This window comes from Delphinapterus leucas, chromosome X, assembly GCF_059928025.1.
Source record: "Delphinapterus leucas isolate spDelLeu-1000000601 "Yukka" chromosome X, BTC_Dleu_Yukka2, whole genome shotgun sequence".
NCBI classification, from domain to species: domain Eukaryota; kingdom Metazoa; phylum Chordata; class Mammalia; order Artiodactyla; family Monodontidae; genus Delphinapterus; species Delphinapterus leucas.
The window spans coordinates 72,476,246-72,499,270 of NC_143150.1; the positions used below are offsets into that span (position 1 = coordinate 72,476,246).

The window sequence follows — 23,025 nt, forward strand, 5'->3', positions numbered from 1 at the left end:
TAGGCATATTTATCAGCTGTAACAATGACACAAAGCTGGAAGGATGATTAATATGTAAGATAATAGAATCACAATTCAAAAATATTTTGACTGGCTGGAATTATGGGCTGGAAGCAGACAGAAAAGTTATAACAGGGATAAATGTAAGTCTGGCATTAAGTTCCCCCAAATCAGCCATATAAATGTAATGTTGGGTGGGGGAGATCTGGCTTAAAAGTAGTTTGGTGCAGGGAATTCCCTGGTGGTCGTGGTTAGGACCCGGAGCTTGCACTGCCGATGGCCCAAGGGCCCAGGTTCAATCCCTGGTTGGGGAACTAAGATCCCACAAGCAAGAATGGAGTCCGCCTTTCCACAGAGCTGGAACTCCTGGCTTGGGGTCTCTTCCCTCCGCTGTCACTGAACTGCCCCAGAGCCCGAGCGGAGGGCGGCCTCACTGAGGCTGCTGGCTCTGGAGGGGCCCCAGCAGCCAAAGCCGCAACAGTCCTGGGGACCATGGGCCGGATCACTCATCCTGGGGTAAGCCAGCTGCCATGTCATGAGGACACTCAAGCAGCCCTAAGGAGAGATCCACATGGCAAGGAACTGAGGCCTCCTACCTACAGCCACATGACCGTGTGGATGACAGGCTCTTGGTGCTCCAGCCAGGCATCGGGGCTGTGCCTCTGAGGTAGGAGAGCCAAGTTCAGGACGCTGCTCCACAAGAGACCTCCCAGCTCCACGTAATACCAAACGGCGAAAATCTCCCAGAGATCTCCATCTCAATGCCAAGACCCAGCTCCACTCAACGACCAGCAAGATACAGTGCTGGACACCCTACGCCAAACAACTAGCAAGACAGGAACACAACCCCATCCATTAGCAGAGAGGCTGCCTAAAATCATAAAAAGGCCACAGACATGCCAAAACACACCACCAGATGTAGACCTGCCTACCAGAAAGACAAGATTCAGCCTCATCCACCAGAACACAAGCACTAGTTGCCTCCACCAGGAAGCCTACACAACCCACTGAACTAACCTTAGCCACGGGGGACAGACACCAAAAACAACGGGAACTACGAACATGCAGACTGCGAAAAGGAGACCCCAAACACAGTAAGTTAAGCAAAATGAGAAGACAGGGAGACACACAGCAGATGAAGGAGCAAGGCAAAACCCCACCAGACCTAACAAATGAAGAGGAAATAGGTACTCCACCTGAAAAAGAATTCAGAATAATGATAGTAAAGATGATCCAAAATCTTGGAAATAGAATGGAGAAAATACAAGAAACATTTAACAAGGAGCGAGAAGAACTAAAGAGCAAACAAACAGTGATGAGCAACACAATAAATAAAATTAAAAATTCTCTAGAAGAGATCAATAGCAGAATAACTGAGGCAGAAGAACGGATAAGTGACCTGGAAGATAAAATAGTGGAAATAACTACTGCAGAGCAGAATAAAGAAAAAAGAATGAAAAGAATTGAGGATGGTCTCAGAGACCTTTGGGACAACATTAAATGCACCAACATTCGAATTATAGGGGTCCCAGAAGAAGAAAAGAAAAAGAAAGGGACTGAGAAAATATTTCAAGAGATTATAGTTGAAAACTTCCCTAATATGGGAAAGGAAATAGTTAAGTCCAGGAAGAACAAAAAGTCCCATACAGGACAAATCCAAGGAGAAACACTCCAGGACACATATTAATCAAACTATCAAAAATTAAATACAGGGCTTCCCTGGTGGTGCAGTGGTTAAGAATCCGCCTGCCAATGCAGGGGACATGGGTTCTAGCCCTGTTCTGGGAAGATCCCACATGCCGCTGAGCAACTAAGCCTGTGCGCCACAACTACAGAGCCTGCGCTCTAGAGCCCGTGAGCCACAACTACTGAGCCCACGTGCTACAACTACTGAAGCCTGCGTGCCTAGAGCCCATGCTCCACAGCAAGAGAAGCCACCACAACGAGAGGCCTGTGCACTGCAACGAAGAGTAGCCCCTGCTTGCCACAACTAGAGAAAGCCCACTCACAGGAATGAAGACCTAACACAGCCAAAATAAATAAAAAAATAAATTAATTAGTAAACAGTACTTCTTTAAAAAAATAAAATAAAATTAATTACAAAGAAAAAATATATTAAAAAAATTAAAAGCAGCAAGGGAAAAACAACTAAAAACACGAAGGGAATCTCCATAAGGTTAACAGCTGATCTTTCAGCAGAAACTCTGCAAGCCAGAAATGACTGGCAGGACATATTTAAACTGATGAAGGAGAAAAACCTACAACCAAGATTACTCTACCCAGCAAGGATCTCATTCAGATTTGACGGAGAAATTAAAATCTTTACAGACAAGCAAAAGCTGAGAGAATTCAGCACCACCAAAACAGCTTTACAACAAATGCTAAGGGAACTTCTCTAGGCAGGAAACACAAGAGAAGGAAAAGACCTACAATAACAAACCCAAAACAATTAACAAAATGGTAATAGGAACATACATATCGATAATTACCTTAAATGCAAATGGATTAAATGCTCCAACCAAAAGACATACACTGGCTGAATGGATACAAAAACAAGACCCATATATATGCTGTCTACAAGAGACCCACTTCCGACCTAGGGACACATACAGACTGAAAGTGATGGGATGGAAAAAGATATTCGATGAAAATGGAAACCAAAAGAAAGCTGGAGTAGCAATTCTCATATCAGACAAAATAGACTTTAAAATAAAGACTATTGGAAGAGACAAAGAAGGACACTACATAATGATCAAGGGATTGATCCAAGAAGAAGATATAACAATTGTAAATATTAATGCACCCAACATAGGAGCACCTCAATACATAAGGCAAATACTAACAGTCATAAAAGGGGAAATCGACAGTAACACATTCATAGTAGGGGACTTTAACACCCCACTTTCACCAATGGACAGATCATCCAAAATGAAAATAAATAAGGAAACACAAGCTTTAAATGATACATTAAACAAGATGGACTTAATTGATATTTATAGGACATTCCATCCAAAAACAACAGAATACACATTCTTCTCAAGGGCTCATGGAACATTCTCCAGGATAGATCACATCTTGGGTCACAAATCAAGCCCTGGTAAATTTAAGAAAATTGAAATTGTATCAAGTATCTTTTTCGACCACAATGCTATGAGACTGGATATCAATTACAGGAAAAGATCTGTAAAAAATACAAACACATGGAGGCTAAACAATATACTACTTAATAACCAAGAGATCACTGAAGAAATCAAAGAGGAAATCAAAAAATATGTAGAGGGCTTCCCTGGTGGCACAGTGGTTGAGAATCTGCCTGCTAATGCAGGGGACACAGGTTTGAGCCCTGGTCTGGGAAGATCCCACATGCCACGGAGCAACTAGGCCCGTGAGCCACAACTACTGAGCCTGCGCGTCTTGAGCCTGTGTCCCACAACAAGAGAGGCCACAATAGTGAGAGGCCTGTGTGCCGCGATGAAGAGTGGCCCCTGCTTACCACAACTAGAGAAAGCCCTCGCACAGAAACGAAGATCCAACACAGCCAAAATTAAATAAATAAACAAAAACAAAACAAAACAACAAAAAAGATACACATAACTGAATATAATACATTCTTTTAAAAAAAAAACGTAGAAACAAATGACAATGAAAACACGACAACCCAAAATCTATGGGAGGCAGCAAAAGCAGTTCTAAGAGGGAAGTTTATAGCAATACGATCCTACCTTAAGAAACAGGAAACATCTCGAATAAACAACCTAACCTTACATCTAAAGCAATTAGAGAAAGAAGAACAAAACAACACCAAATTTAGCAGAAGGAAAGAAATTATAAAGATCAGATCAGAAAGAAATGAAAAAGAAATGAAGGACACTATAGCAAAGATCAATAAAACTAAAAGCTGGTTCTTTGAGAAGATAAACAAAACTGATAAACCATTAGCCAGACTCATCAAGAAAAAAAGGGAGAAGACTCAAATCAATAGAATTAGAAATGAAAAAGGAGAAGTAACAACGAACACTGCAGAAATACAAAAGGTCATGAGAGATTACTACAAGCAACTATACGCCAATAAAATGGACAACCTGGAAGAAATGGATAAATTCTTAGAAATGTACAACCTGCCAAGACTGAATCAGGAAGAAATAGAAAATATGAACAGACCAATCACAAGCACTGAAATTGAAACTGTGATTAAAAATCTCCCAACAAACAAAAGCCCAGGACCAGATGGCTTCACAGGCGAATTCTATCAAACATTCAGAGAAGAGCTAACACCTATCCTTCTCAAACTCTTCCAAAATATAGCAGAGGGAGGAACACTCCCAAACTCATTCTACGAGGCCACCGTCACCTTGATACCAAAACCAGACAAGGATGTCACAAAGAAAGAAAACTACAGGCCAATATCACTGATGAACATAGATGCAAAAATCCTCAACAAAATACTAGCAAACAGAATCCAACAGCACATTAAAAGGATCATACACCATGATCAAGTGGGGTTTATTCCAGGAATGCAAGGATTCTTCAATATACACAAATCAATCAATGTGATAAACTATATTAACAAATTGAAGGAGAAAAACCATACGATCATCTCAATAGATGCAGAGAAAGCTTTCGACAAAATTTAACACCCATTTATGATAAAAACCCTGCAGAAAGTAGGCACAGAGGGAACTTTCCTCAACATAATAAAGGCCATATATGACAAACCCACAGCCAACATCATCCTCAATGGTGAAAAACTGAAACCATTTCCACTAAGATCAGGAACAAGACAAGGTTGCCCACTCTCACCACCCTTATTCAACATAGTTTTGGAAGTTTTAGCCACAGCAATCAGAGAAGAGAAGGAAATAAAAGGAATCCATATCGGAAAAGAAGAAGTAAAGCTGTCACTGTTTGCAGATGACATGATACTATACATAGAGAATCCTAAAGATGCTACCAGAAAACTACGAGAGCTAATCAATGAATGTGATAAAGTTGCAGGATACAAAATTAATGCACAGAAATCTACGGCATTCCTATACACTAACAACAAAAAATCTGAAAGTGAAATCAAGAAAACAATCCCATTTACCATTGCAACAAAAAGAATAAAATATCTAGGAATAAACCTACCTAAGGAGACAAAAGACCTGTTTGCAGAAAATTATAAGACACTGATGAAAGAAATTAAAGATGATACAAATAGATGGAGAGATATACCATGTTCTTGGAATGCAAGAATCAACATTGTGAAAATGACTCTACTACCCAAAGGAATCTACAGATTCAGTGCAATCACTATCAAACTACCACTGGCATTTTTCACAGAACTAGAACAAAAAATTTCACAATTTGTATGGAATCACAAAAGACCCCGAATAGCCAAAGCAATCTTGAGAACGAAAAACAGAGCTGGAGGAATCAGGCTCCCTGACTTCAGACTATACTACAAAGCTACAGTAATCAAGCCAGTATGGTACTGGCACAAAAACAGAAAGATAGATCAATGGGACAGGATAGAAAGCCCAGAGATAAACCCATGCACATATGGTCACCTTATCTTTGATAAACGAGGCAGGAATGTACAGTGGAGAAAGGACAGCCTCTTCAATAAGTGGTGCTGGGAAAACTGGACAGGTACATGTAAAAGTATGAGATTAGCTCACTCCCTAACACCATACACAAAAAAAAGCTCAAAATGGATTAAAGACCTAAATGTAAGGCCAGAAACTATCAAACTCTTAGAGGAAAACATAGGCAGAACACTCTTTGACATAAATCACAGCAAGATCCTTTTTGACCCACCTCCTAGAGAAATGGAAATAAAAACAAAAATAAACAAATGGGACCTAATGAAACTTCAATGCTTTTGCACAGCATAGGAAACCATAAACAAGACGAAAAGACAACCCTCAGAATGGGAGAAAATATTTGCAAATGAAGCAACTGACAAAGGATTAATCTCCAAAATTTATAAGCATCTCATACATCTCAATAACCTAAAAAGAAACAACCGAATCCAAATGGGCAGAAGACCTAAATAGACATTTCTCCAAAGAAGATATACAGACTGCCAATAAACACATGAAAGAATGCTCAACATCATTAATCATTAGAGAAATGCAAATCAAAACTACAATGAGATATCATCTCACACCAGTCAGAATGGCCATCATCAAAAAATCTACAAACAATAAATGCTGGAGAGGGTGTGGAGAAAAGGGAACACTCTTGCACTGCTGGTGGGAATGTGAATTGGTACAGCCACTACGGAGAACAGTATGGAGGTTCCTTAAAAAACTACAAATAGAACTACCATATGACCCAGCAATCCCACTACTGGGCATATACCCTGAGAAAACCATAATTCAAAAAGAGTCATGTACCAAAATGTTCATTGCAGCTCTATTTACAATAGCCAGGAGATGGAAGCAACCTAAGTGCCCATCATCGGATGAATGGATAAAGAAGATGTGGCACATATATACAATGGAATATTACTCAGCCTTAAAAAGAGACGAAATTGAGCTATTTGTAATGAGGTGGATAGACCTAGAGTCTGTCATACAGAGTGAAGTCAGAAAGAGAAAGACGAATACCGTATGCTAACACATATATATGGAATTTAAGGAAAAAAATGTCATGAAGAACCTTGGGGTAAGACAGGAATAAAGACACAGACTTACTAGAGAATGGACTTGAGGATATGGGGAGGGGGAAGGGTAAGCTGAGACAAAGCGAGAGAGAGGCATGGACATATATACACTACCAAACATACGGTAGATAGCTAGTGGGAAGCAGCCGCATAGCACAGGGAGATCAGCTCGGTGCTTTGTGACCGCCTGGAGGGGCGGGATAGGGAGGGTGGGTGGGAGGGAGACGCAAGAGGGAAGAGATATGGGAACATATGCATAACTGATTCACTTTGTTATAAAGCAGAAACCAACACACCATTGTAAAAGCAGTTATACTGCAATAAACATGTAAAAAAAAAAAAAAAAAAAGCAAGCCAGTCAGCCAGTAATTTGGAGCTCAGAAATCATAGGGAGAGAATGTTTCAGTAAACCCTGGGTCAGTCAGACTCCATTTGAAATGATATATCCTATTTTAGGGCCCCATAATTTTTTTTAGGCATATAAAAAGTGTAGACAAGAAGAAAACCCCACTCATGTCCCCAACCCTCCGTTGATGAGTAAAATACAGATAGAACTGAAGCCTCCTGTCTATGCTTTCCTGATCCCATTTGCCTTCCTCCCTCCCAGGGGCAGTCTCTTGAATTAGGTGCTTATTATCCCATGCATGTCTCTTTTTTACCACATATGAGTTTTTGTTTAAAATATGTAAGGAGTTACCTTACATACTTTTAAACTTTATATAAATGGTATCTTATCATCCGTTGATGCATGTAGCTCCTGTTCCATTCATTTTCACACTATGAGTATGCCACAATTTACCCATACTCCTCATAGTGCCATATTTCACACTTACAACAAGGCTACAGTAGTAATAGCTGACATCACCATGTGCCAGGCACTGTTACAAGCGCTTTCCATATATTAAGCCCATTTTATCAATAAGTATGTTTCCTTGTGCACACATTCAGGAGTCCACTGTGTGTATGTGCTTCACAAAGAGGAAATTAAACAAAAAGGGGGCGGGTGACCAGCATTATAGGAAGTGATGTTGTAAGAGAAATGGTGGAAGAAAGTAAGGATAGTTTGGCTTGGAACAAATATAGGTGACAGAGCTCTCAGAATGATGGATTAGAGTCAGAGGAGACCTCAGTGACTATCTAAAGCCTGATTTGATGTATGAAGCCCTACTCAAACACCCCTGGTCTTATTATCCAATGCTCTATTTATCCTGAGATAACAGTTTCTATATAACTTCTGATCTCAGGACCAAATTCTGCCATCTGGAATGATTGGAATCAATTTAACCCCACTTTCACAGCATATATGTTCAAACCCTGAGCATCGTTTTCACTCCCCAGTCCCACTCTGTCCAAATCCTCTCAAAGCTAAATATACCTAGCTCCCTCAATGATTCACCACATGACATGGTTTCCAAGAATTCTCACCACCTTGGCTATATAACAATTTGTCCAAGTTCATCTTCAATTGTGACATCCAGAAATGAGCATAACTTTCTAAATGTGGTGTGACCATTGTGAAGCAGATTGAGACAAACACCTCCCTTGTTATGAACTCCATAGTTCTGCTAATGAGTCCTAAATCACAGTAGCTTTTTTTCCCTTGTCATATCTTTGTGGATTCATATTGCATTTACAATTAAATTCAAGCCCTCGAGCCTGTTTCATATGGACAACCATCACCATTGTTGTGTAGTTGTGAGGGTAAAAGAAACCATTAAAACATCTTCCCCCTCACCCCCATTATGAGAATAATATATAGTACTTTATAAAATCTGAAAATCAAAACCATGATTTTTAATATTTAACAATTGTATATAGTCTTTCATCATGTGGAAATGTCAATTTACTTAACTAGTCACCTAACGTTAGATATTAAGATTGTTTTGAAAGAAACTGTTTGCCATTAAAAAATCACGTTGCAGCAAATATCCTGGTACATAAATACAATCCAAATCTTACCATGATTGACAAGGCCTCTGATTACCCCTCTGACCCGACCTTGTACTGCACTCTCCCACTTCTCAGTATCCTCCAGCCTCACTGGCCTCTTCAGCTGTTCCTTGATAAGCCAAGCTCATTCCTGCCCTGAGGTCTTTGCATTTACTGTTTCCTTTTCCTGAAATGTTCTTCTGATTTTTTTCCCCGACTTGCTCCTTCACTTTGTTCAGATCTCAGCTTAAATATCTCCTCTTCAGAGAGGCCTCTCCCAAACACTCATCCAAAGTACTCTTTTCCTACCCCATCATTCTCTATGATTTGACTACATTTTCTTTTTATCTCTTATCATCTAAAATTATTTTATTTGTTTTTCTGGTCACTATGAGTCTCTCTCCACAAGAATGTCTTCAGTTTCATGAGGCCAAGGATTTTACCTGTCTTGTTTATTGCATCCTCAGCACCTAGAAGCAGTGCCTGATAGTTTGATGCTCAAAAAAGATTTATAAATCTTTTTACATATCAATGACTATTTCCTTAGTATAAATATCTATGTGTATAATTATTGAGCCAAAGGATAGGAACATTTTTAAGGCTTTTGATGCATATTTTCAAGTTGCTTTCCAGAAAGGTATGCCAAACTACACTCCTAACAACAACAGACAGGAATGCCCGCCTTAGTCACCTTTGCCAACACTGGACATAACAGAAAAAAAAAAACCCCTAACTTTGCTTCTTTGAATAAGACAGAGCAAAACACAGAGTTCTATGACATGTCCTAGAGACACCTCGCCAGGATGACATTGATCCATTGATTGCTACAGGCTGGGTATGGTCCTCTGACCATTTACACATTTATCTATATTATATGCCTCAAAAACACTCTATTACCCTGTCCATGTGTCTCTATTTTATCCAAAGTACAAGAGTGGCATCTGAAGGGCTATCATAAGGAAGAACAATTAGACTTCTACATAGCCAAGACTCATTGGGATGATTTATAGGACAGTTCAACAAGGAACAACTTTCCAACACCTACTTGGAATACAATAGGCTGCCCTGTCTCACGACTGTGAGCCTCCCCCTACTAGATTGCTTGTTTTCAAGCAAGCAGAGCCTAGATAAACACCTGGGAGTGGTATTATAGAACAGTCATGACGTACATGACAGATGTATTCACACGAATGCCATGTGCACTAGCTTTAGCTTCATCCTATTTTCTCTCACACCAGGACGCAGATCAGAATATAAGAGAGGGAGCAAGATCTTGCCACAGACAAAATCTCAAATATGATGTATGTGGGATGTGTGTGTATACGTGTGTGTGTATCACAACTGCTAGCAACTCACCAGCATGTCCCAACACCATAGCTGAGAACCACTATAATAGAGAGATTCTTTATATAAAAGCAGTGGGAAGTCAAGATGAAAGACCTCTGGGGTTCCTTTAAGCCAGTGGTTCTCAACCCTGGCTGCACATAAGAAATCTCTGGGGAGCTTTTCAAAAAGGCCAGGTCCCACCTCAGACCAATTAAATCAGAATATCTGGGGGTGGGGTCCCAGGCAACCTGTGTTTAAAAGCTCCCTGGGGGATTCTAACGTGCAGCCAGGGTTGAGAATTATTTCTTTAGAGTCTATAATTCTTCTAGCACTGATTTCAGCGTTACATTATATCTCAGAATGATAAGATCTGGTAAAAATTGTAACATAAAGGATACCAGGCTAGGAATTGGGAGCCTTGGGCTCTAGTCTTATATTTAATACTTGGCATGACCTTGGACAAGTCACTCCATCCAAGTTTATCTCCATTCTTTCATTACTAGAGACCAGAATACCTCCTCCCTCTTTTCTGCCAAAGGGGACAAATGGGAATATTTGTAAAAATCCTTACAGTGCTTTAATAACAATACCTGCATGATATTTTATCCTTCACAAGGTGCTCCTGCATATATTCCTTCTTTTAACTTCTCAGACACCATATAGCCCCATATAAAGGTAGTATTATTAAAACCCATTTATTAAAAACAACAACAACAAAACCCATTTATACAACTTTGACTGTTACTTTGACTCAGGATATTAGTGCTGGAAGGGACCTTATATATCACTATTCTAGCCTCATCCCTTTATTACATAAATAAGGAATCTGAGGCTCAGAGAGATTAAGTGACTTGCTTAAGGCTATCCAACTAAATAGTGGCAAAGTCAAGACTACAACTCATGTTTACCTGGCTTCTAAGCTATCACTTCTTTACTACAGCACATGGCCTATCCTTCGGCATCTCCTTAGTACAGATAGGAAATATAGCTGAATGAGGAAACCTAGTTTTTTCAGCATTAGCTTTGGACAAGTCATCATTTTGGTACCTGCTGCAGTCTCCTTTGCAGATACCTAGTGATTCATACCAGCCCGCTTCAGCTGGGTTGAAACAATAATAATCAGGATGGCCTTCATGCAAAGCATCAAGGTCTACAGCTGATGTGTCTACAAGCAGTCTGATCAAAGAGCAGTCCATGTACTTCGAGGCCTCCAAAAGGGAGAAACTAGATTGTATGCCAACTTGCTCCCCTTAAAGGCCAGTTATATTCTCAAGTTATAAAATCAGGGAAAAAGCCTAGAAAATAATCATCTCTCAGTGTTTTAGAGATAGGATTTATCATTGATAGCAAATATCACTTACTTGCATTTTTGGCTATACTTCTATATTTCCTTTTTAAGCTTACAGCAACAGTGCTATTATATCTATGCTTGTGTGTGTGTGTGTGTGTGTGTGTGTGTGTGTGTGTGATAAGCTTTCCTCAAGGACAAGTATACCCATATTTGCTTGCCATTTGGAAACTCCTTCCCCAGAGTTTTAGGTCCTCTACCATTTGTTTCTGTGTGTACTTCTCACCTGTGCTTCCTAGTACTTGGCTGACCTTTTCATCAACAATCAGCTCATGCTTACCACTTCAGCCACAGTAGAGAGCATAAATGTTTGCTGAGTAAGTGAATCAAAGTCAGACATGTTCTGCCCCATTTTCTCTCAGTGTCCCAGCTCTATGTCCCGCTACTACCTCTACTATCAAGTCTTTGCGATATGCTATTCATTGTGCCAGAAAATGGCTTCCCAGGTGCTCCCAAGACTGTATTTCCCTTTCTGTCTTATAATGAAGCAAGAGTCGTCCCTTTCATGGCATGTTCATAAACTATATCTATTTGGTTTGGCTTTACAGTCACTCTTAAAAGCCCCTCAGTCCATCTCCCTGAGATGAGTATGCTGAGGTCCTGTGATGTGTTCCTATTTCTTTGGCTTGTTTTCCCATTAGATTATAAGCTCTCTGAGGCTAAGGATGAGCTCTTAGTCCCACTAAGAGCACACGGTATGTTGCATTCCTGATGACTTTCCAAATGACTTAAGGCCACCACGGCTGTCTAGTCCTCATGAGTTGCTTCTCTCTGGTGTTGTAGCTTTACAAGGCTCAGTTCCCCATGTGGTGCACTATCAACTAATGAAATCGAATAACCTTCCAGGAATCCAGCTAGGGTAATTTGTGAGCTGTTCTCTTTAAGTGGAATGTGGCTGCAGGCCACAGTTGGGGTAGTGATGAACTGTAATGCCTGGGAAGTTAATGTTTCAACATAGAACACCTAGGTTTGATAAATCCGTAGGATTATCATTGTGTAAGTAAATAGAGCATGCCTCAAAGTCAGATTGTTTCTAACTAGCCTTAACTTTGGTGTGTTCAATCTTAAAGTTCCCACTTAGCTTCCGGGCTACAGTTTTTACTGATATGACCATGATGTGGTAGAAACAAACTGGACTTGGAGTCAGAACATTTGATTTCAAGTCCTGTCACTTTGTTTTATGTCCCTGGGCAAGGTCATTTCCCTCTCGTGGGTCTCAGATCCAGCTGTAAAATACAAATAATAAACACCTCACTGGATTTTTTTTTGGTGACAATGAAAAGAGGTAACATATATGAGAATGGTATATAGACTGTAAAATGCTTTAAAAATGTGAAAGATTATTATGGTCACACTGGAACCAGTTTCAATGAGATGGTATAGAACACTACTACTTGTTCAGACTGGTCAGAACTTGAAAACATGAAAAGAGCCTCCCTGTGCACCCAGGCAGTCCTCTCAACTAGCCCCCAGTTCCATACAGAGCTGGCCCAACAAGCACCCCTCAGCAGAGCCAGTGCCTCTGAACACAATCGAGGGATTGAGGTATAGGGTCTGGGGCCGGTACACCCTCACTGGCAGTGAAGACTAATGACTAGAACCCCTGAAAGAGATGAGCTGCCTCCTACCCCTTGGATGTTCTTCTTGGACATCTTAACTAATTTTGTTGGCTTCCATTCCTCATCATCCCCATCACCACCATCACCATCACTGTCCTCAGGCTCATTCACAGAATATTCTGAACAATATTTTATATCTTCGATGTTCATGCTTTGCTCCAGGAACTTTTCTTTAAACCGGGAAGGTTTGGGCTAAGAAAAAAAGTTTGGAATGGTTATTTAATTAAAAACAACAACAACATGTGGATTATATCTTCCCAGTAGCTGCTGCCAGCTATATTCTCAGAGCAGAGATTTCAGATGCCCTCAAATATACCCCACTTGGCTTTACCAATCAGAAGAAATTCTGCTTTAGCCTTTGGCCTCACAGAGTCTTTGAAGGGAGAGAAACTGAAGGGATAGAGGCTGAGCAATCTGAGGGAGGAGGGAGGGACTCATGATATGATAAGTATCTTTGGATGGACAGCCGAACACTGCTCTTTTCTATGCGCCTCCTCCTCAGTTGTGTTGCATAATGCCTGTACATGGTCCAAAGTCAGCCGTCAAGGGAGGGAGAATGACTATTTTCCTCAAGATTGTACTGTAATTTTATTTGGGACTCCATAGAAAATTGAGATGCTGGAATGTGGGAATTTTAACTCTCAACCACTTCTGAAAGGTGATTTTAGTACACTCACTTGGCTATGCAAAGGTATCACAGGCCCTGAGCAGTTTACCTTAGGTGGGATATATTCGAAAGAAGAGTCTGGAGATAGAAGGGTATCCTTAGGAAGATGAGATTTCTGTCTGCTGGCTACTTGGAGGAGGTTCAGTTTCTATTTGAAAAGAAGAGACAAAGTGTACATTGCAGGGCAGCTTCTGAGAGTGTTCATGGCTAAAACATAAAGATTCCTAAGTTAGCTTAATCTTAAGCCATGGTAAAGTGAGGCAGGGTAAGAGCAAAGTAGGTTGAAGGACTCCCACTTTACAAGATCAGTATTAGATTCAGAGAAGAGCAAATTAAAAAATGTGTGGGCTCCCCTGGTGGCACAGTGGTTGAGAGTCCACCTGCTGATGCCGGGGACACGGGTTCGTGCCCCGGTCTGGGAAGATCCCACATGCCGCGGAGCGGCTAGGCCCGTGAGCCATGGCCGCTGAGCCTGCGCGTCTGGAGCCTGTGCTCCGCAACGGGAGAGGCCACAACAGTGAGAGGCCCGCGTACCGCCAAAAAAAAAAAAAAAAAAAATGTGTTTATGCCATCTGAAATGCACATGACCATACCACATGGAAACTAGATGTAGACCTCATAAAATTGAGCCAAGTCATTATACCCAGGGTTGCTCCCACGAGCTGGCCTCAGTTGCAAGAGGGTCTCCCAGGGCTTATTAAATGGGTGGGAAGCTGTACTACCTGCTTCATGATTTTGTTCTCTCGGAGAAGTTGCTGATTTTGCTCACATACTTCCTGCATCTTCTCAAGTTCTTCATCCTATTTCCAGATAATGCAGTGATAGGTGGGGTTATTTTGGGCACTACATGTGGGTTAGCAAACAACTCACAGGGATGAAAACATACTACTGCCAAGTTGCTGGCAGCAGGTGGTTTTTGCACAGCAGGCACTGGCGCCCAGAGAAATGCCTGATCCCCACCAATTCCTAGGTGTCCTGAGTGCCACCTCTATTCCAACGCTCCCAAGCAGCCACGACTGCACTTGCAGGAACCATGGGCTCTGCTCTACATGCCTTCCTCGTTCTTTTCTATTTTCTAGCCTCGTATCCCTTATTCACATCAGGATGCTGATAAAGAAACCCATCCAGAGTGTCAGCTGTTTCTTTGAAGTCTACAGATGCTTTTGCCCATGCTTCTCAACACAGATTAGGCAGTTTATTTGCTACACTAATAAGCCTGATTAAAATTCCTTGGCACTTAAGATAATTGGATTCATGCCTTCGACCTTAACACATTTGGTTGTCTTTGATGGGCGGTGCCAAGGAAGCCGTAGAGACTGGTGGTTCAGGAAAAAGACTCTAAGTTGGATAAAATAGTACTCCATCATGCTACTAAAGGGTGTGGTATTCCCAGCCTCTGGAAGAAATGCAGACCCCAGGCATTTTACAAACAGGTCAGGTCTCAACTCAGAACAGGCACAGGAAGAGACAGCTAAATGTCCCTAGGATTCTACTGGATGATTTAACTTTCTCAACTCTTTAGAGCTCAGGGTTGAGGCAAAGAACCAGGAGGCCTCGAAGTCTGGTATGGAGTATGTACTGTCATTTCTGTACCAAAACGGAGGTTATCCTATATGTGGCTACATCCTAAACACCCCTAAATTGATCAAACAGGGCAACAAGGCAATAGAGACTACCATTATAAAAGGCTACCATTATAAAAGGCTACCTTTATAAAGCTTTTTTTCAGTAGGTAATTACTCTTTCCTGCAGGTACAGTCATGTAAATCAGACAGGATTCTCAGTCAGGCCTGGGGACCCCATCTCTGGAGACCTTTGCCTCATCTCCATACCTGACACTTCAGGATGCTCAGCAGCTGTTGTTCCTTTTCGCTGACGGACTCCTCTAGCTGCTTCTCTGCCATTTGGCTTTGCTGCAGCTGGCTGAGGAGGTATAGCACCTAGAGAAAGATACAACCCAAAGGTACCAAAGGAATGAGAGGAAAAAGGAATTCTGGTTTAGTCCAAGCAGTGATCCAGTTACTCCTTTGTGATTTCAAAGTAAATTGTTCTCTTTGGCTCTCATGGCTTGAAGTATCATCATGTTCATCTTGGTATTAAAGTTGGAGGCTAATAGCCATTGTCACTGGTATGTGTAAAGTTATTAGAGAAGTCATTTTTCTCTATTTCTGGTTTCTTATTTGCAAAAATTGGAAAAGACTACGTGGTCTTTTGAAGGAAACTTCATACCCCCGTTATTATTATTGTTATTTTTAACTAAAAACAAAGAGCAACAATGGTTTGTTTTTCAGTATAGCTTCTTGGCTCGCCAGCTTACCTTCTCTTGGTGCTGTTGCTCCACTCTCACCAGCTCTGCCTGTAACTCTGTCTCTATTTCAGCAAAATGATTTCGTTCCTCAAACAGCATCTTCTGTATGTCAGCACAGCTGGCCTTGTTCTGTTTCAGGCTGCTTTCGAGCTTGCTGACCTGTATTTTGGAGGAGACCAGCTGGAAGGGATAAAAGAAGATCAGTTTATTTGGAGAATGGCCACCTTTCCCCATTCATTAGGCAGGAAAATGTCAGCTTTCTTGAAATGGACTGAGAAAAGTTCTTCCATGTCCAAGTCCATTCTTATGTTTTCATGTCATATGGATTCTACCATTGAATAGAATCACCACCACCCAAACCAAGGGTCGAGATAGATATCTGCTGAGATAGGTATCTTAGAGCTGGAAGCCACTGCTGAGGTCATTTAATCTCTTGTTTTACCTCAAGGCAAGAATAAATCTAACACAAACAGTATCTGACAATTCCAAACTCTGATACTCAAGAAGTTCTTCCTTAATTTTAAAGAGAAATCCATAGCACACACCCTTATGGCTAATTATGTCCCATTTCAGAATGTCTGTGTTCACATGTTGGAACTTGTAGACACATTAGCCGAGACTACAGCTCTGGCTCTTCAGGCTAGATTGATATCCTATGCTGGCCTAGTTTTATATTCTCTACTAGGCCAGATGGTGAACATCATAAACACCAGTGTTCACAAGACTAATCAGGATTTCCTTAGTAGGATAAATCTGCTAACCCAACACAAAAATGCACAAAGGATAGCACTGCTCAAACTTGCAGAGTCGGAGTTTGTATGCTTGCTTCAATCACCAGAGGTGATCAATTTTAATTCCTCTTGTGACAGTGGAAGATGATATATTTATTTTAAGGTCAGTGAAGATGGATTTTCCTTTGGATGAATCTTGATATGTCAAAGGTTTTCTCTTTCCTAGATTGTATCTTAAACTTTTTGAATATAATACATGTCAGAGGTGTTTTAAAAAGTAGTATAGTATAATATTTTACGTTTGACCTGTGGCCTACTATGGCATCCTGATTTTTCATAATAATAACAGTGAACATTTATTGAGCACCTGCTATATGCCAGGTATGGGTATCAACTTGCAACTCATATATATATATATATATATATATATATATATTTTTTTTTTAAAATATGGAACGCTTCACGGATTTGTGTGTCATCCTTGCGCAGGGGCCATGCTAATCTTCTCTGTATCATTCCAATTTTAGTATATGTGCTGCCGAAGCGAGCACTCATATATATTTTTTAAGTGACTGGCTTGTACTTGCCCACACCAACCTTTACCCATAAAACTATTTCTCTAATGTTTGTGTCATTGTGGTTTCTACCACGAACAGTGGCAATAACACTATGATAGTATTCTAGGCTAACATCTTATTTCAACCCACCAAGCCAGACCCTGAATTGCTGAGAGGAAGAGAGATGTTTACCTCTCCAATTAAGTATTTCAGGGCACACTTGGCTTCCAGAATGGTAGCAATATTCTCCCAGCGGTGTTTTGGCCTGTCTTCACTTTCTGCATCCAGCAGCTTCTGCTGTAGGTCAGCAATCTGAGCACTCCTTCAGGGAAAGAAACAATGAGCCTTATTTCTAGTAGCCTCAACACCAAGGAGAGGGGAAGAGCTCTGAGGAGAAACTTCAAATAGTTTCACGGACAGAGGTATCAGTTAAATACCATTTAAATAATGATTGAGTCATCTGGTTAGGGTTTTATACAGTATCTCAAAACTTGTTACAAAGGGATGCTAAGACTAACCAAATGGTTTTATTTTATTAAATACTGGTTGAAATAAGTGGGTCATATAGTGGGACTTGGAAAGATTTGTTTTAGTGAGGCTTTTGTTGTAGCACATTGACCATAATGTGACTTTGTCTTGAGGCCACATAAGCTGGAACTGTGACGTGGTGGCTCACCTATGCAAGGACAAGATTCAGGTTAGAGACCTTAAGGAAAAAAAATCTCAGAAGAACAAACAGGTAGATGCTCTTTGCTGGAATCTAACACCAAACTGATGCCTATGGCTGGTGTCGTGAGAGGTTATCTTGGAGTACCTGCCACAGGGCTGAGAAGTTTCTACGAAAACTAGATACCATGACCCTGGTTATAGCTTCCAGATACTTTACGGTCAAGTATGGCCTGAGACCAAGATGTACACAATATTTCAGTTTTGTCAATAGCTTCCTTCTCAAATTTGCTAGGTGTCCAGTGAGAGGGAGCATACCGGCATGTGTATAACATGCAGTGCTATGTAAGGTACTATAAAGAAGATGGGTACTAAAATAATCTAAGATAGCAGTTCTAAACTTTTTGGGTCTTAGGACCCCTTTACACTCTTAAAAATTATTGAGGACCTCTAAGAAATTCTGCTCATGTATGTTATACCTGGAGATATTTACAGTATTAGAAAGTAAAACTGAGAAAAACATTTATTAATTCACTTAAAATCAAAACAATCCATTATACATTAACAATTACACCTGCAATGACACTATTTCCAAATAAAGTCACATTCTAAGGTCTGGAAAGGACATGAATGCAGGGTGGAGGAGTGTGTGTGTCACACACACACACAACAACATTTTCCAGCACGAAAAATAATGTAGTGAGAAGAGTGGGATTGTTTACATTTTTACAAATCTCTGTAATGTCTGGTTTAGTAGAAGATAGCTGGATTCTCATATCTCCCTCTACGTTTAATCTTTTGTGATATGTTCTAGTTGATGTAAATGAAGGCAATCTGGCCGCACATGGATATGTAGCTGGACAAGGGAGGAGCATTTTATTTTATTATTTTATTTTATTGTGGCCGTACCGTGCGACTCGCGGGATCTTAGTTCCCCGACCAGGGACTGAACCCAGGCCACTGCAGTGAAAGCGCCGAGTCCTAATCCCTGGACTGCCAGGGAATTCCTGGGAGGAGCTTTTTTTATTTTTAATTTTATTTATTTTTGGCTGCATTGGGTCTTCGTTGCTGTGCATGGGCTTTCTCTAGTTGCGGCGAGTGGGGGCTACTCTTCGTTGCGGTGCGTGGGCTTCTCATTGTGGTGGCTTCTCTTTGTTGTGGAACAGGGGCTCATGGCGCATGGACTTCAATAGTTGTGGCACTTGGGCTCGGTAGTTGTGGCTTGTGGGCTCTAGAGTGCAGGCTCAGTAGTTGTGGTGCACAGGCTTAGTTGCTCTGTGGCATGAGGGATCTTCCTAGACCAGGGCTCGAACCCGTCCCCTGCATTGGCAGGCGGATTCTTAACCACTGTGCCACCAGGGAAGTCCCCAGGAGGAGCTTTTTTTTTTTGCTGTACGCGGGCCTCTCACTGTTGTGGCCTCTCCCATTGTGGAGCACAGGCTCCAGATGCACAGGCTCAGCGGCCATGGCTCACGGGCCCAGCCGCTCTGAGGCATGTGGGATCTTCCCGGACTGGGGCACGAACCCATGTCCCCCTGCATCAGCATGCGGACTCTCAACCACTGCACCACCAGGGAAGCCCAGGAGGAGCATTTTAATAGTCTTTTCAGATAATTGTGGATATTCTTCTTTGAGACTACACCAAAACCCAACAAGTTCCTTAAAAGTTAGTTGAAATGTGGTTACTTGCAATCTGAATGGATCTTTTACTCAAACGTGATTATGTAACATGTCATTTGGACAGTCATACAGAGCCTTCAAATCAACACATTTCATTACACAATATAAAAAAGACCACAATTGTTAATATCACTACTGGTCTCATTAGAAAAGTTACGAAAAACTGTCAAGTTTACAGTGGCAGATACACGTTTTCCAAAATTCTAAGTTTTGCTTGAAAGCTCAAATTTTATTTTTGGTGACAAACACTGTCATTTGTTTTCCTTGACTTGACAGGCTCACTCGGTTCATTTTTGAGAAAATGTCTGCCAAGTACCCAAATCTGAATAACCATAGTTTGTCTGTCAGTCGTTCTTTCAAGTAAAAATGATGTTCCATGAAAAAAGAGGCCTGTTAAACTCACACCTCAAACAATCACACAAGTGCTTTTCCTCGAGAGAAACATCGTCCTTCAGCATCAGCACAAGTGGTTTATGTGTTCTTCCCATTCTGTCACACAGAATATTAAAAAGATCTGAACTCAAGGGTTGAGATTTAATAAAATTAATAATTTTTATTGCTTTATCAAAGCCAAAAGTAAAACTGACTTTTAAGTAAAACCGAGAGTGTGTGGTGGTGAAGTATTCAATGACTGCTAGTACAGGTTTGTGCTACTGGTTTGATTCAAGCTAAGGTGTTAGCAGTTTTGTCCACTGTTGCTTTTGCACTATCATGGCAAATGTCAAGTGTAGTAAAAACGGCAAACAATGTCTTAATACTATTATAAAAACAGGGAGTCACCTAGACTCCCTGAAAGGGTCTCAGTGACACCCCAGGAGTTTGTAGACCTCACTTTGAGAACCCTGGTCTAATATAGAGTCCTTTCCTTTAACAAGCTTACCATCTGTCTAGATTGACAAGACTAATCTATGTAAAATAATTAATAAATATAAAGATAACATACATCATCTATACTACATGACCGAGTACTGTAAGTTCTGAAGGAGTTTAGAGAAGAGGAAAATTAATGAGGGATGAAGAATCAGGGAAGGCTTCTTGGAAGAGGTGGGCCAGAACACTTCACAGTTGTTTTATCTATCAAATGCCCTTTCTTGTCCTTAGGGAAATTCCCTTGATTAAAGTCACCTCTGTCTAATTGCCCTCTACCTGGCACCTGCCCTACATTTAAATAATCATTTACTTATGCACAGTGGTGTGCAGGTAAATGTTTAACAAACAGTGCCTAAAAAAACAGATCTGATTTGTAGCTTTTGCTAGTTTCTGTAGTGTGAATACTCTCACCAAAGGAATTGTAAGCTCTCAACAGTTTACAACCGTCTTAAAATTTTAACAAACAATTCCAACACACCACTGTCAGTCATTATACTGTTTCTACTCGAGAGCAAGGACAATGCCATCTATTCTTTCTATATGTCCCAACTGCATCCAGTGCAGCACAAAGCAGAAACTCAAATGTTGAGCAACTTAAAGACATATCCAAAGATAAACAGCTAGTATGTGTTGCTAAAAACAAATTAAATGGTCTCCAAGGTCTTCTGGGCAATAAAATTCTATTACCCTAAGACACTATAAAATATCTGTCAAAGTTTTGTTCCTTCTAGATTTCACAGATACTTAAAAGAAAGTAACAGTGATTAAAGAGAAGAGCATTCATTGAGCACTTCTAATATGCCAAGTACTGTGCTATGTACTTTACTTTCTAATCTCATTTAATGGTCATGATACTTTACTTATGCATTATATTATATCTACTTTGCTGATGATCTCTAATTCTCCTTCTCCCAGGTTGTTGATCTTCTGGTATCATTTCTTGGGTTCCTCTAAAGTTTTGTTTTTAGTCAGTTCTTATGGTATATGATAAAGACCATAGACTTTGGAATTAGATAAACTGAGTTTCAAATCCCAGTTCTGTATAAACTTCAGCAAATTTTCTTTTTTTTTTTTTTTAAGATCTTTGAACCTTTAGCTTAGATCTCTAAAGTGAGAAGAATGGTACTTACCTCACAAGGTATACCTCATAGGGAGAGACTGAATGAGAAAATGTATCTAACATGTCTAGTGAAGTGTATAGCTCAAAAATTGTTACTTTTTCTTGTTTCTCCTACATCACAAAGCTTCTGAAAAACAAGCTTTTGAATAACTGATTGATAGGTTCTATTTTGATTCAAGGCATAAATTTTTATAATGCATTAGACATAGTCCCATTACCTGAGTTCCATTTCAGTCTCTAGGCTTTCAATCTGCTTTGTAATGGAATCCTCTGACTCAGAAACTTGACCACGCAGTTCAGCAAGTGAGAATGTACGCCTCTGTAAAGAAGAATAGTGGGGATGAGGGTGAAGTACTACTTGGAAAGTGATTCTCCAAAGCAGTGAGGGCTTCTGGGGAGTGTGGAGTCTGATCATTAGTAACGTATTTCCATAGGGCACTTACGCGGAGTTTAGGAGGTAGATTCTCCCCAGATTCCACTTTTTCTTTGAGTTGAGCCACATCCTGAGCCAGGATCTTTCTGTCTTCAAGAAGGTCATTCAGATGGCGCTTGGCTTCCTCAGTACTGACCATAACCTCAATTTCATTTCCAAGCCAACTCTAGAAGATAAATCAATGATGTTGGGTTAGGGATGAGGAATCTCTGGCCCATGGGCTATATTCAGCTCCAGATTTAATTTCACTTGGACCAGAGCCCAAGTAACTAGAAGTGAGATTTCCATTTGTGCCTACACTGACCAAAAATCCCAATAATGCTCTAAGAGCCTTTAACAGCAATATCCCAAAAGGTCACAAGAAAAGTTTTCTGCAGAAAATCTTTCTCCAGATATCCTAGCATTTCTATGTATTCTGTCTTGACCTTCTCCACTTTCTCCTTAATCTTTGTCCTTAACAAGTCATAATATAGAACTGAAGTATATTTAGATTACCTGTTCTATTTAATAAATGGATAACTATTATTAATCTTTAAAATAGATGAATGGAATTTTTAAAGAAAGCAAACAAAATTAACTAAATTCAGTTTTTAAAAAAGTAACCATCCCTGAGAAACCTTTCACTTTTGGATGCAGATATACCATGCTAAGAGTAATCAAAGAAAGCTGGAGTGGATATATTAATATCAAATAATATAGAATTTACATCAAAGAATATTATTAAGAAGAACAAAGGCTGGAGGTATCATGCTCCTTGATTTCAAACTATACTACAATACCACAGTAATCAAAACAGTATGGTACTGGCACAAAAACAGACACATGGATAAATGGAACAGAATAGAGAGCCCAGAAATGAACCCACACTTATATGGGTAATAAATCTATGACAATGGAGGCAAGAATATACCAATGGGGAAAAGACAGCCTCTTCAATAAATGGTGATGGGAAAACTGGACAGCTAGATGCAAAAGAATCAAACTGGACTACCCTCTCACACCATGCACAAAAATAGATTCAAAATGGATCAAAGACCTAAACGTAAGACCTGAAACGATAAACCTTTTTAGAAGAAAACATAGGCAGTAAGCTCTCTGACATCAGTCTTAGCAATATTTTGG

At 40.3% G+C, this 23,025-nt stretch overlaps 1 protein-coding gene and 1 non-coding gene across 3 annotated transcripts in view; both read right to left on the reverse strand.

The window, feature by feature from the left end:
- Positions 1-23,025, reverse strand: part of KIF4A (kinesin family member 4A) — a 126,826-nt gene that overhangs the window by 3,555 nt on the left and 100,246 nt on the right. For both annotated transcript variants that reach the window (XM_089904415.1, XM_022560999.2), the window contains exons 20-27: positions 21,914-22,069; positions 21,689-21,789; positions 17,327-17,456; positions 15,856-16,026; positions 15,371-15,478; positions 14,261-14,338; positions 13,588-13,686; positions 12,881-13,063 (exon numbers count right to left, since the gene is read on the reverse strand). In XM_089904415.1, coding sequence (XP_089760541.1) covers positions 12,881-13,063; positions 13,588-13,686; positions 14,261-14,338; positions 15,371-15,478; positions 15,856-16,026; positions 17,327-17,456; positions 21,689-21,789; positions 21,914-22,069 — 1,026 coding nt within the window. The remainder of the gene's footprint in view (positions 1-12,880; positions 13,064-13,587; positions 13,687-14,260; positions 14,339-15,370; positions 15,479-15,855; positions 16,027-17,326; positions 17,457-21,688; positions 21,790-21,913; positions 22,070-23,025) is intronic.
- LOC115801914 (U6 spliceosomal RNA) lies at positions 17,022-17,128 on the reverse strand. The gene has a single exon (XR_004022267.2). It is a non-coding gene; the product is annotated as a U6 spliceosomal RNA (small nuclear RNA).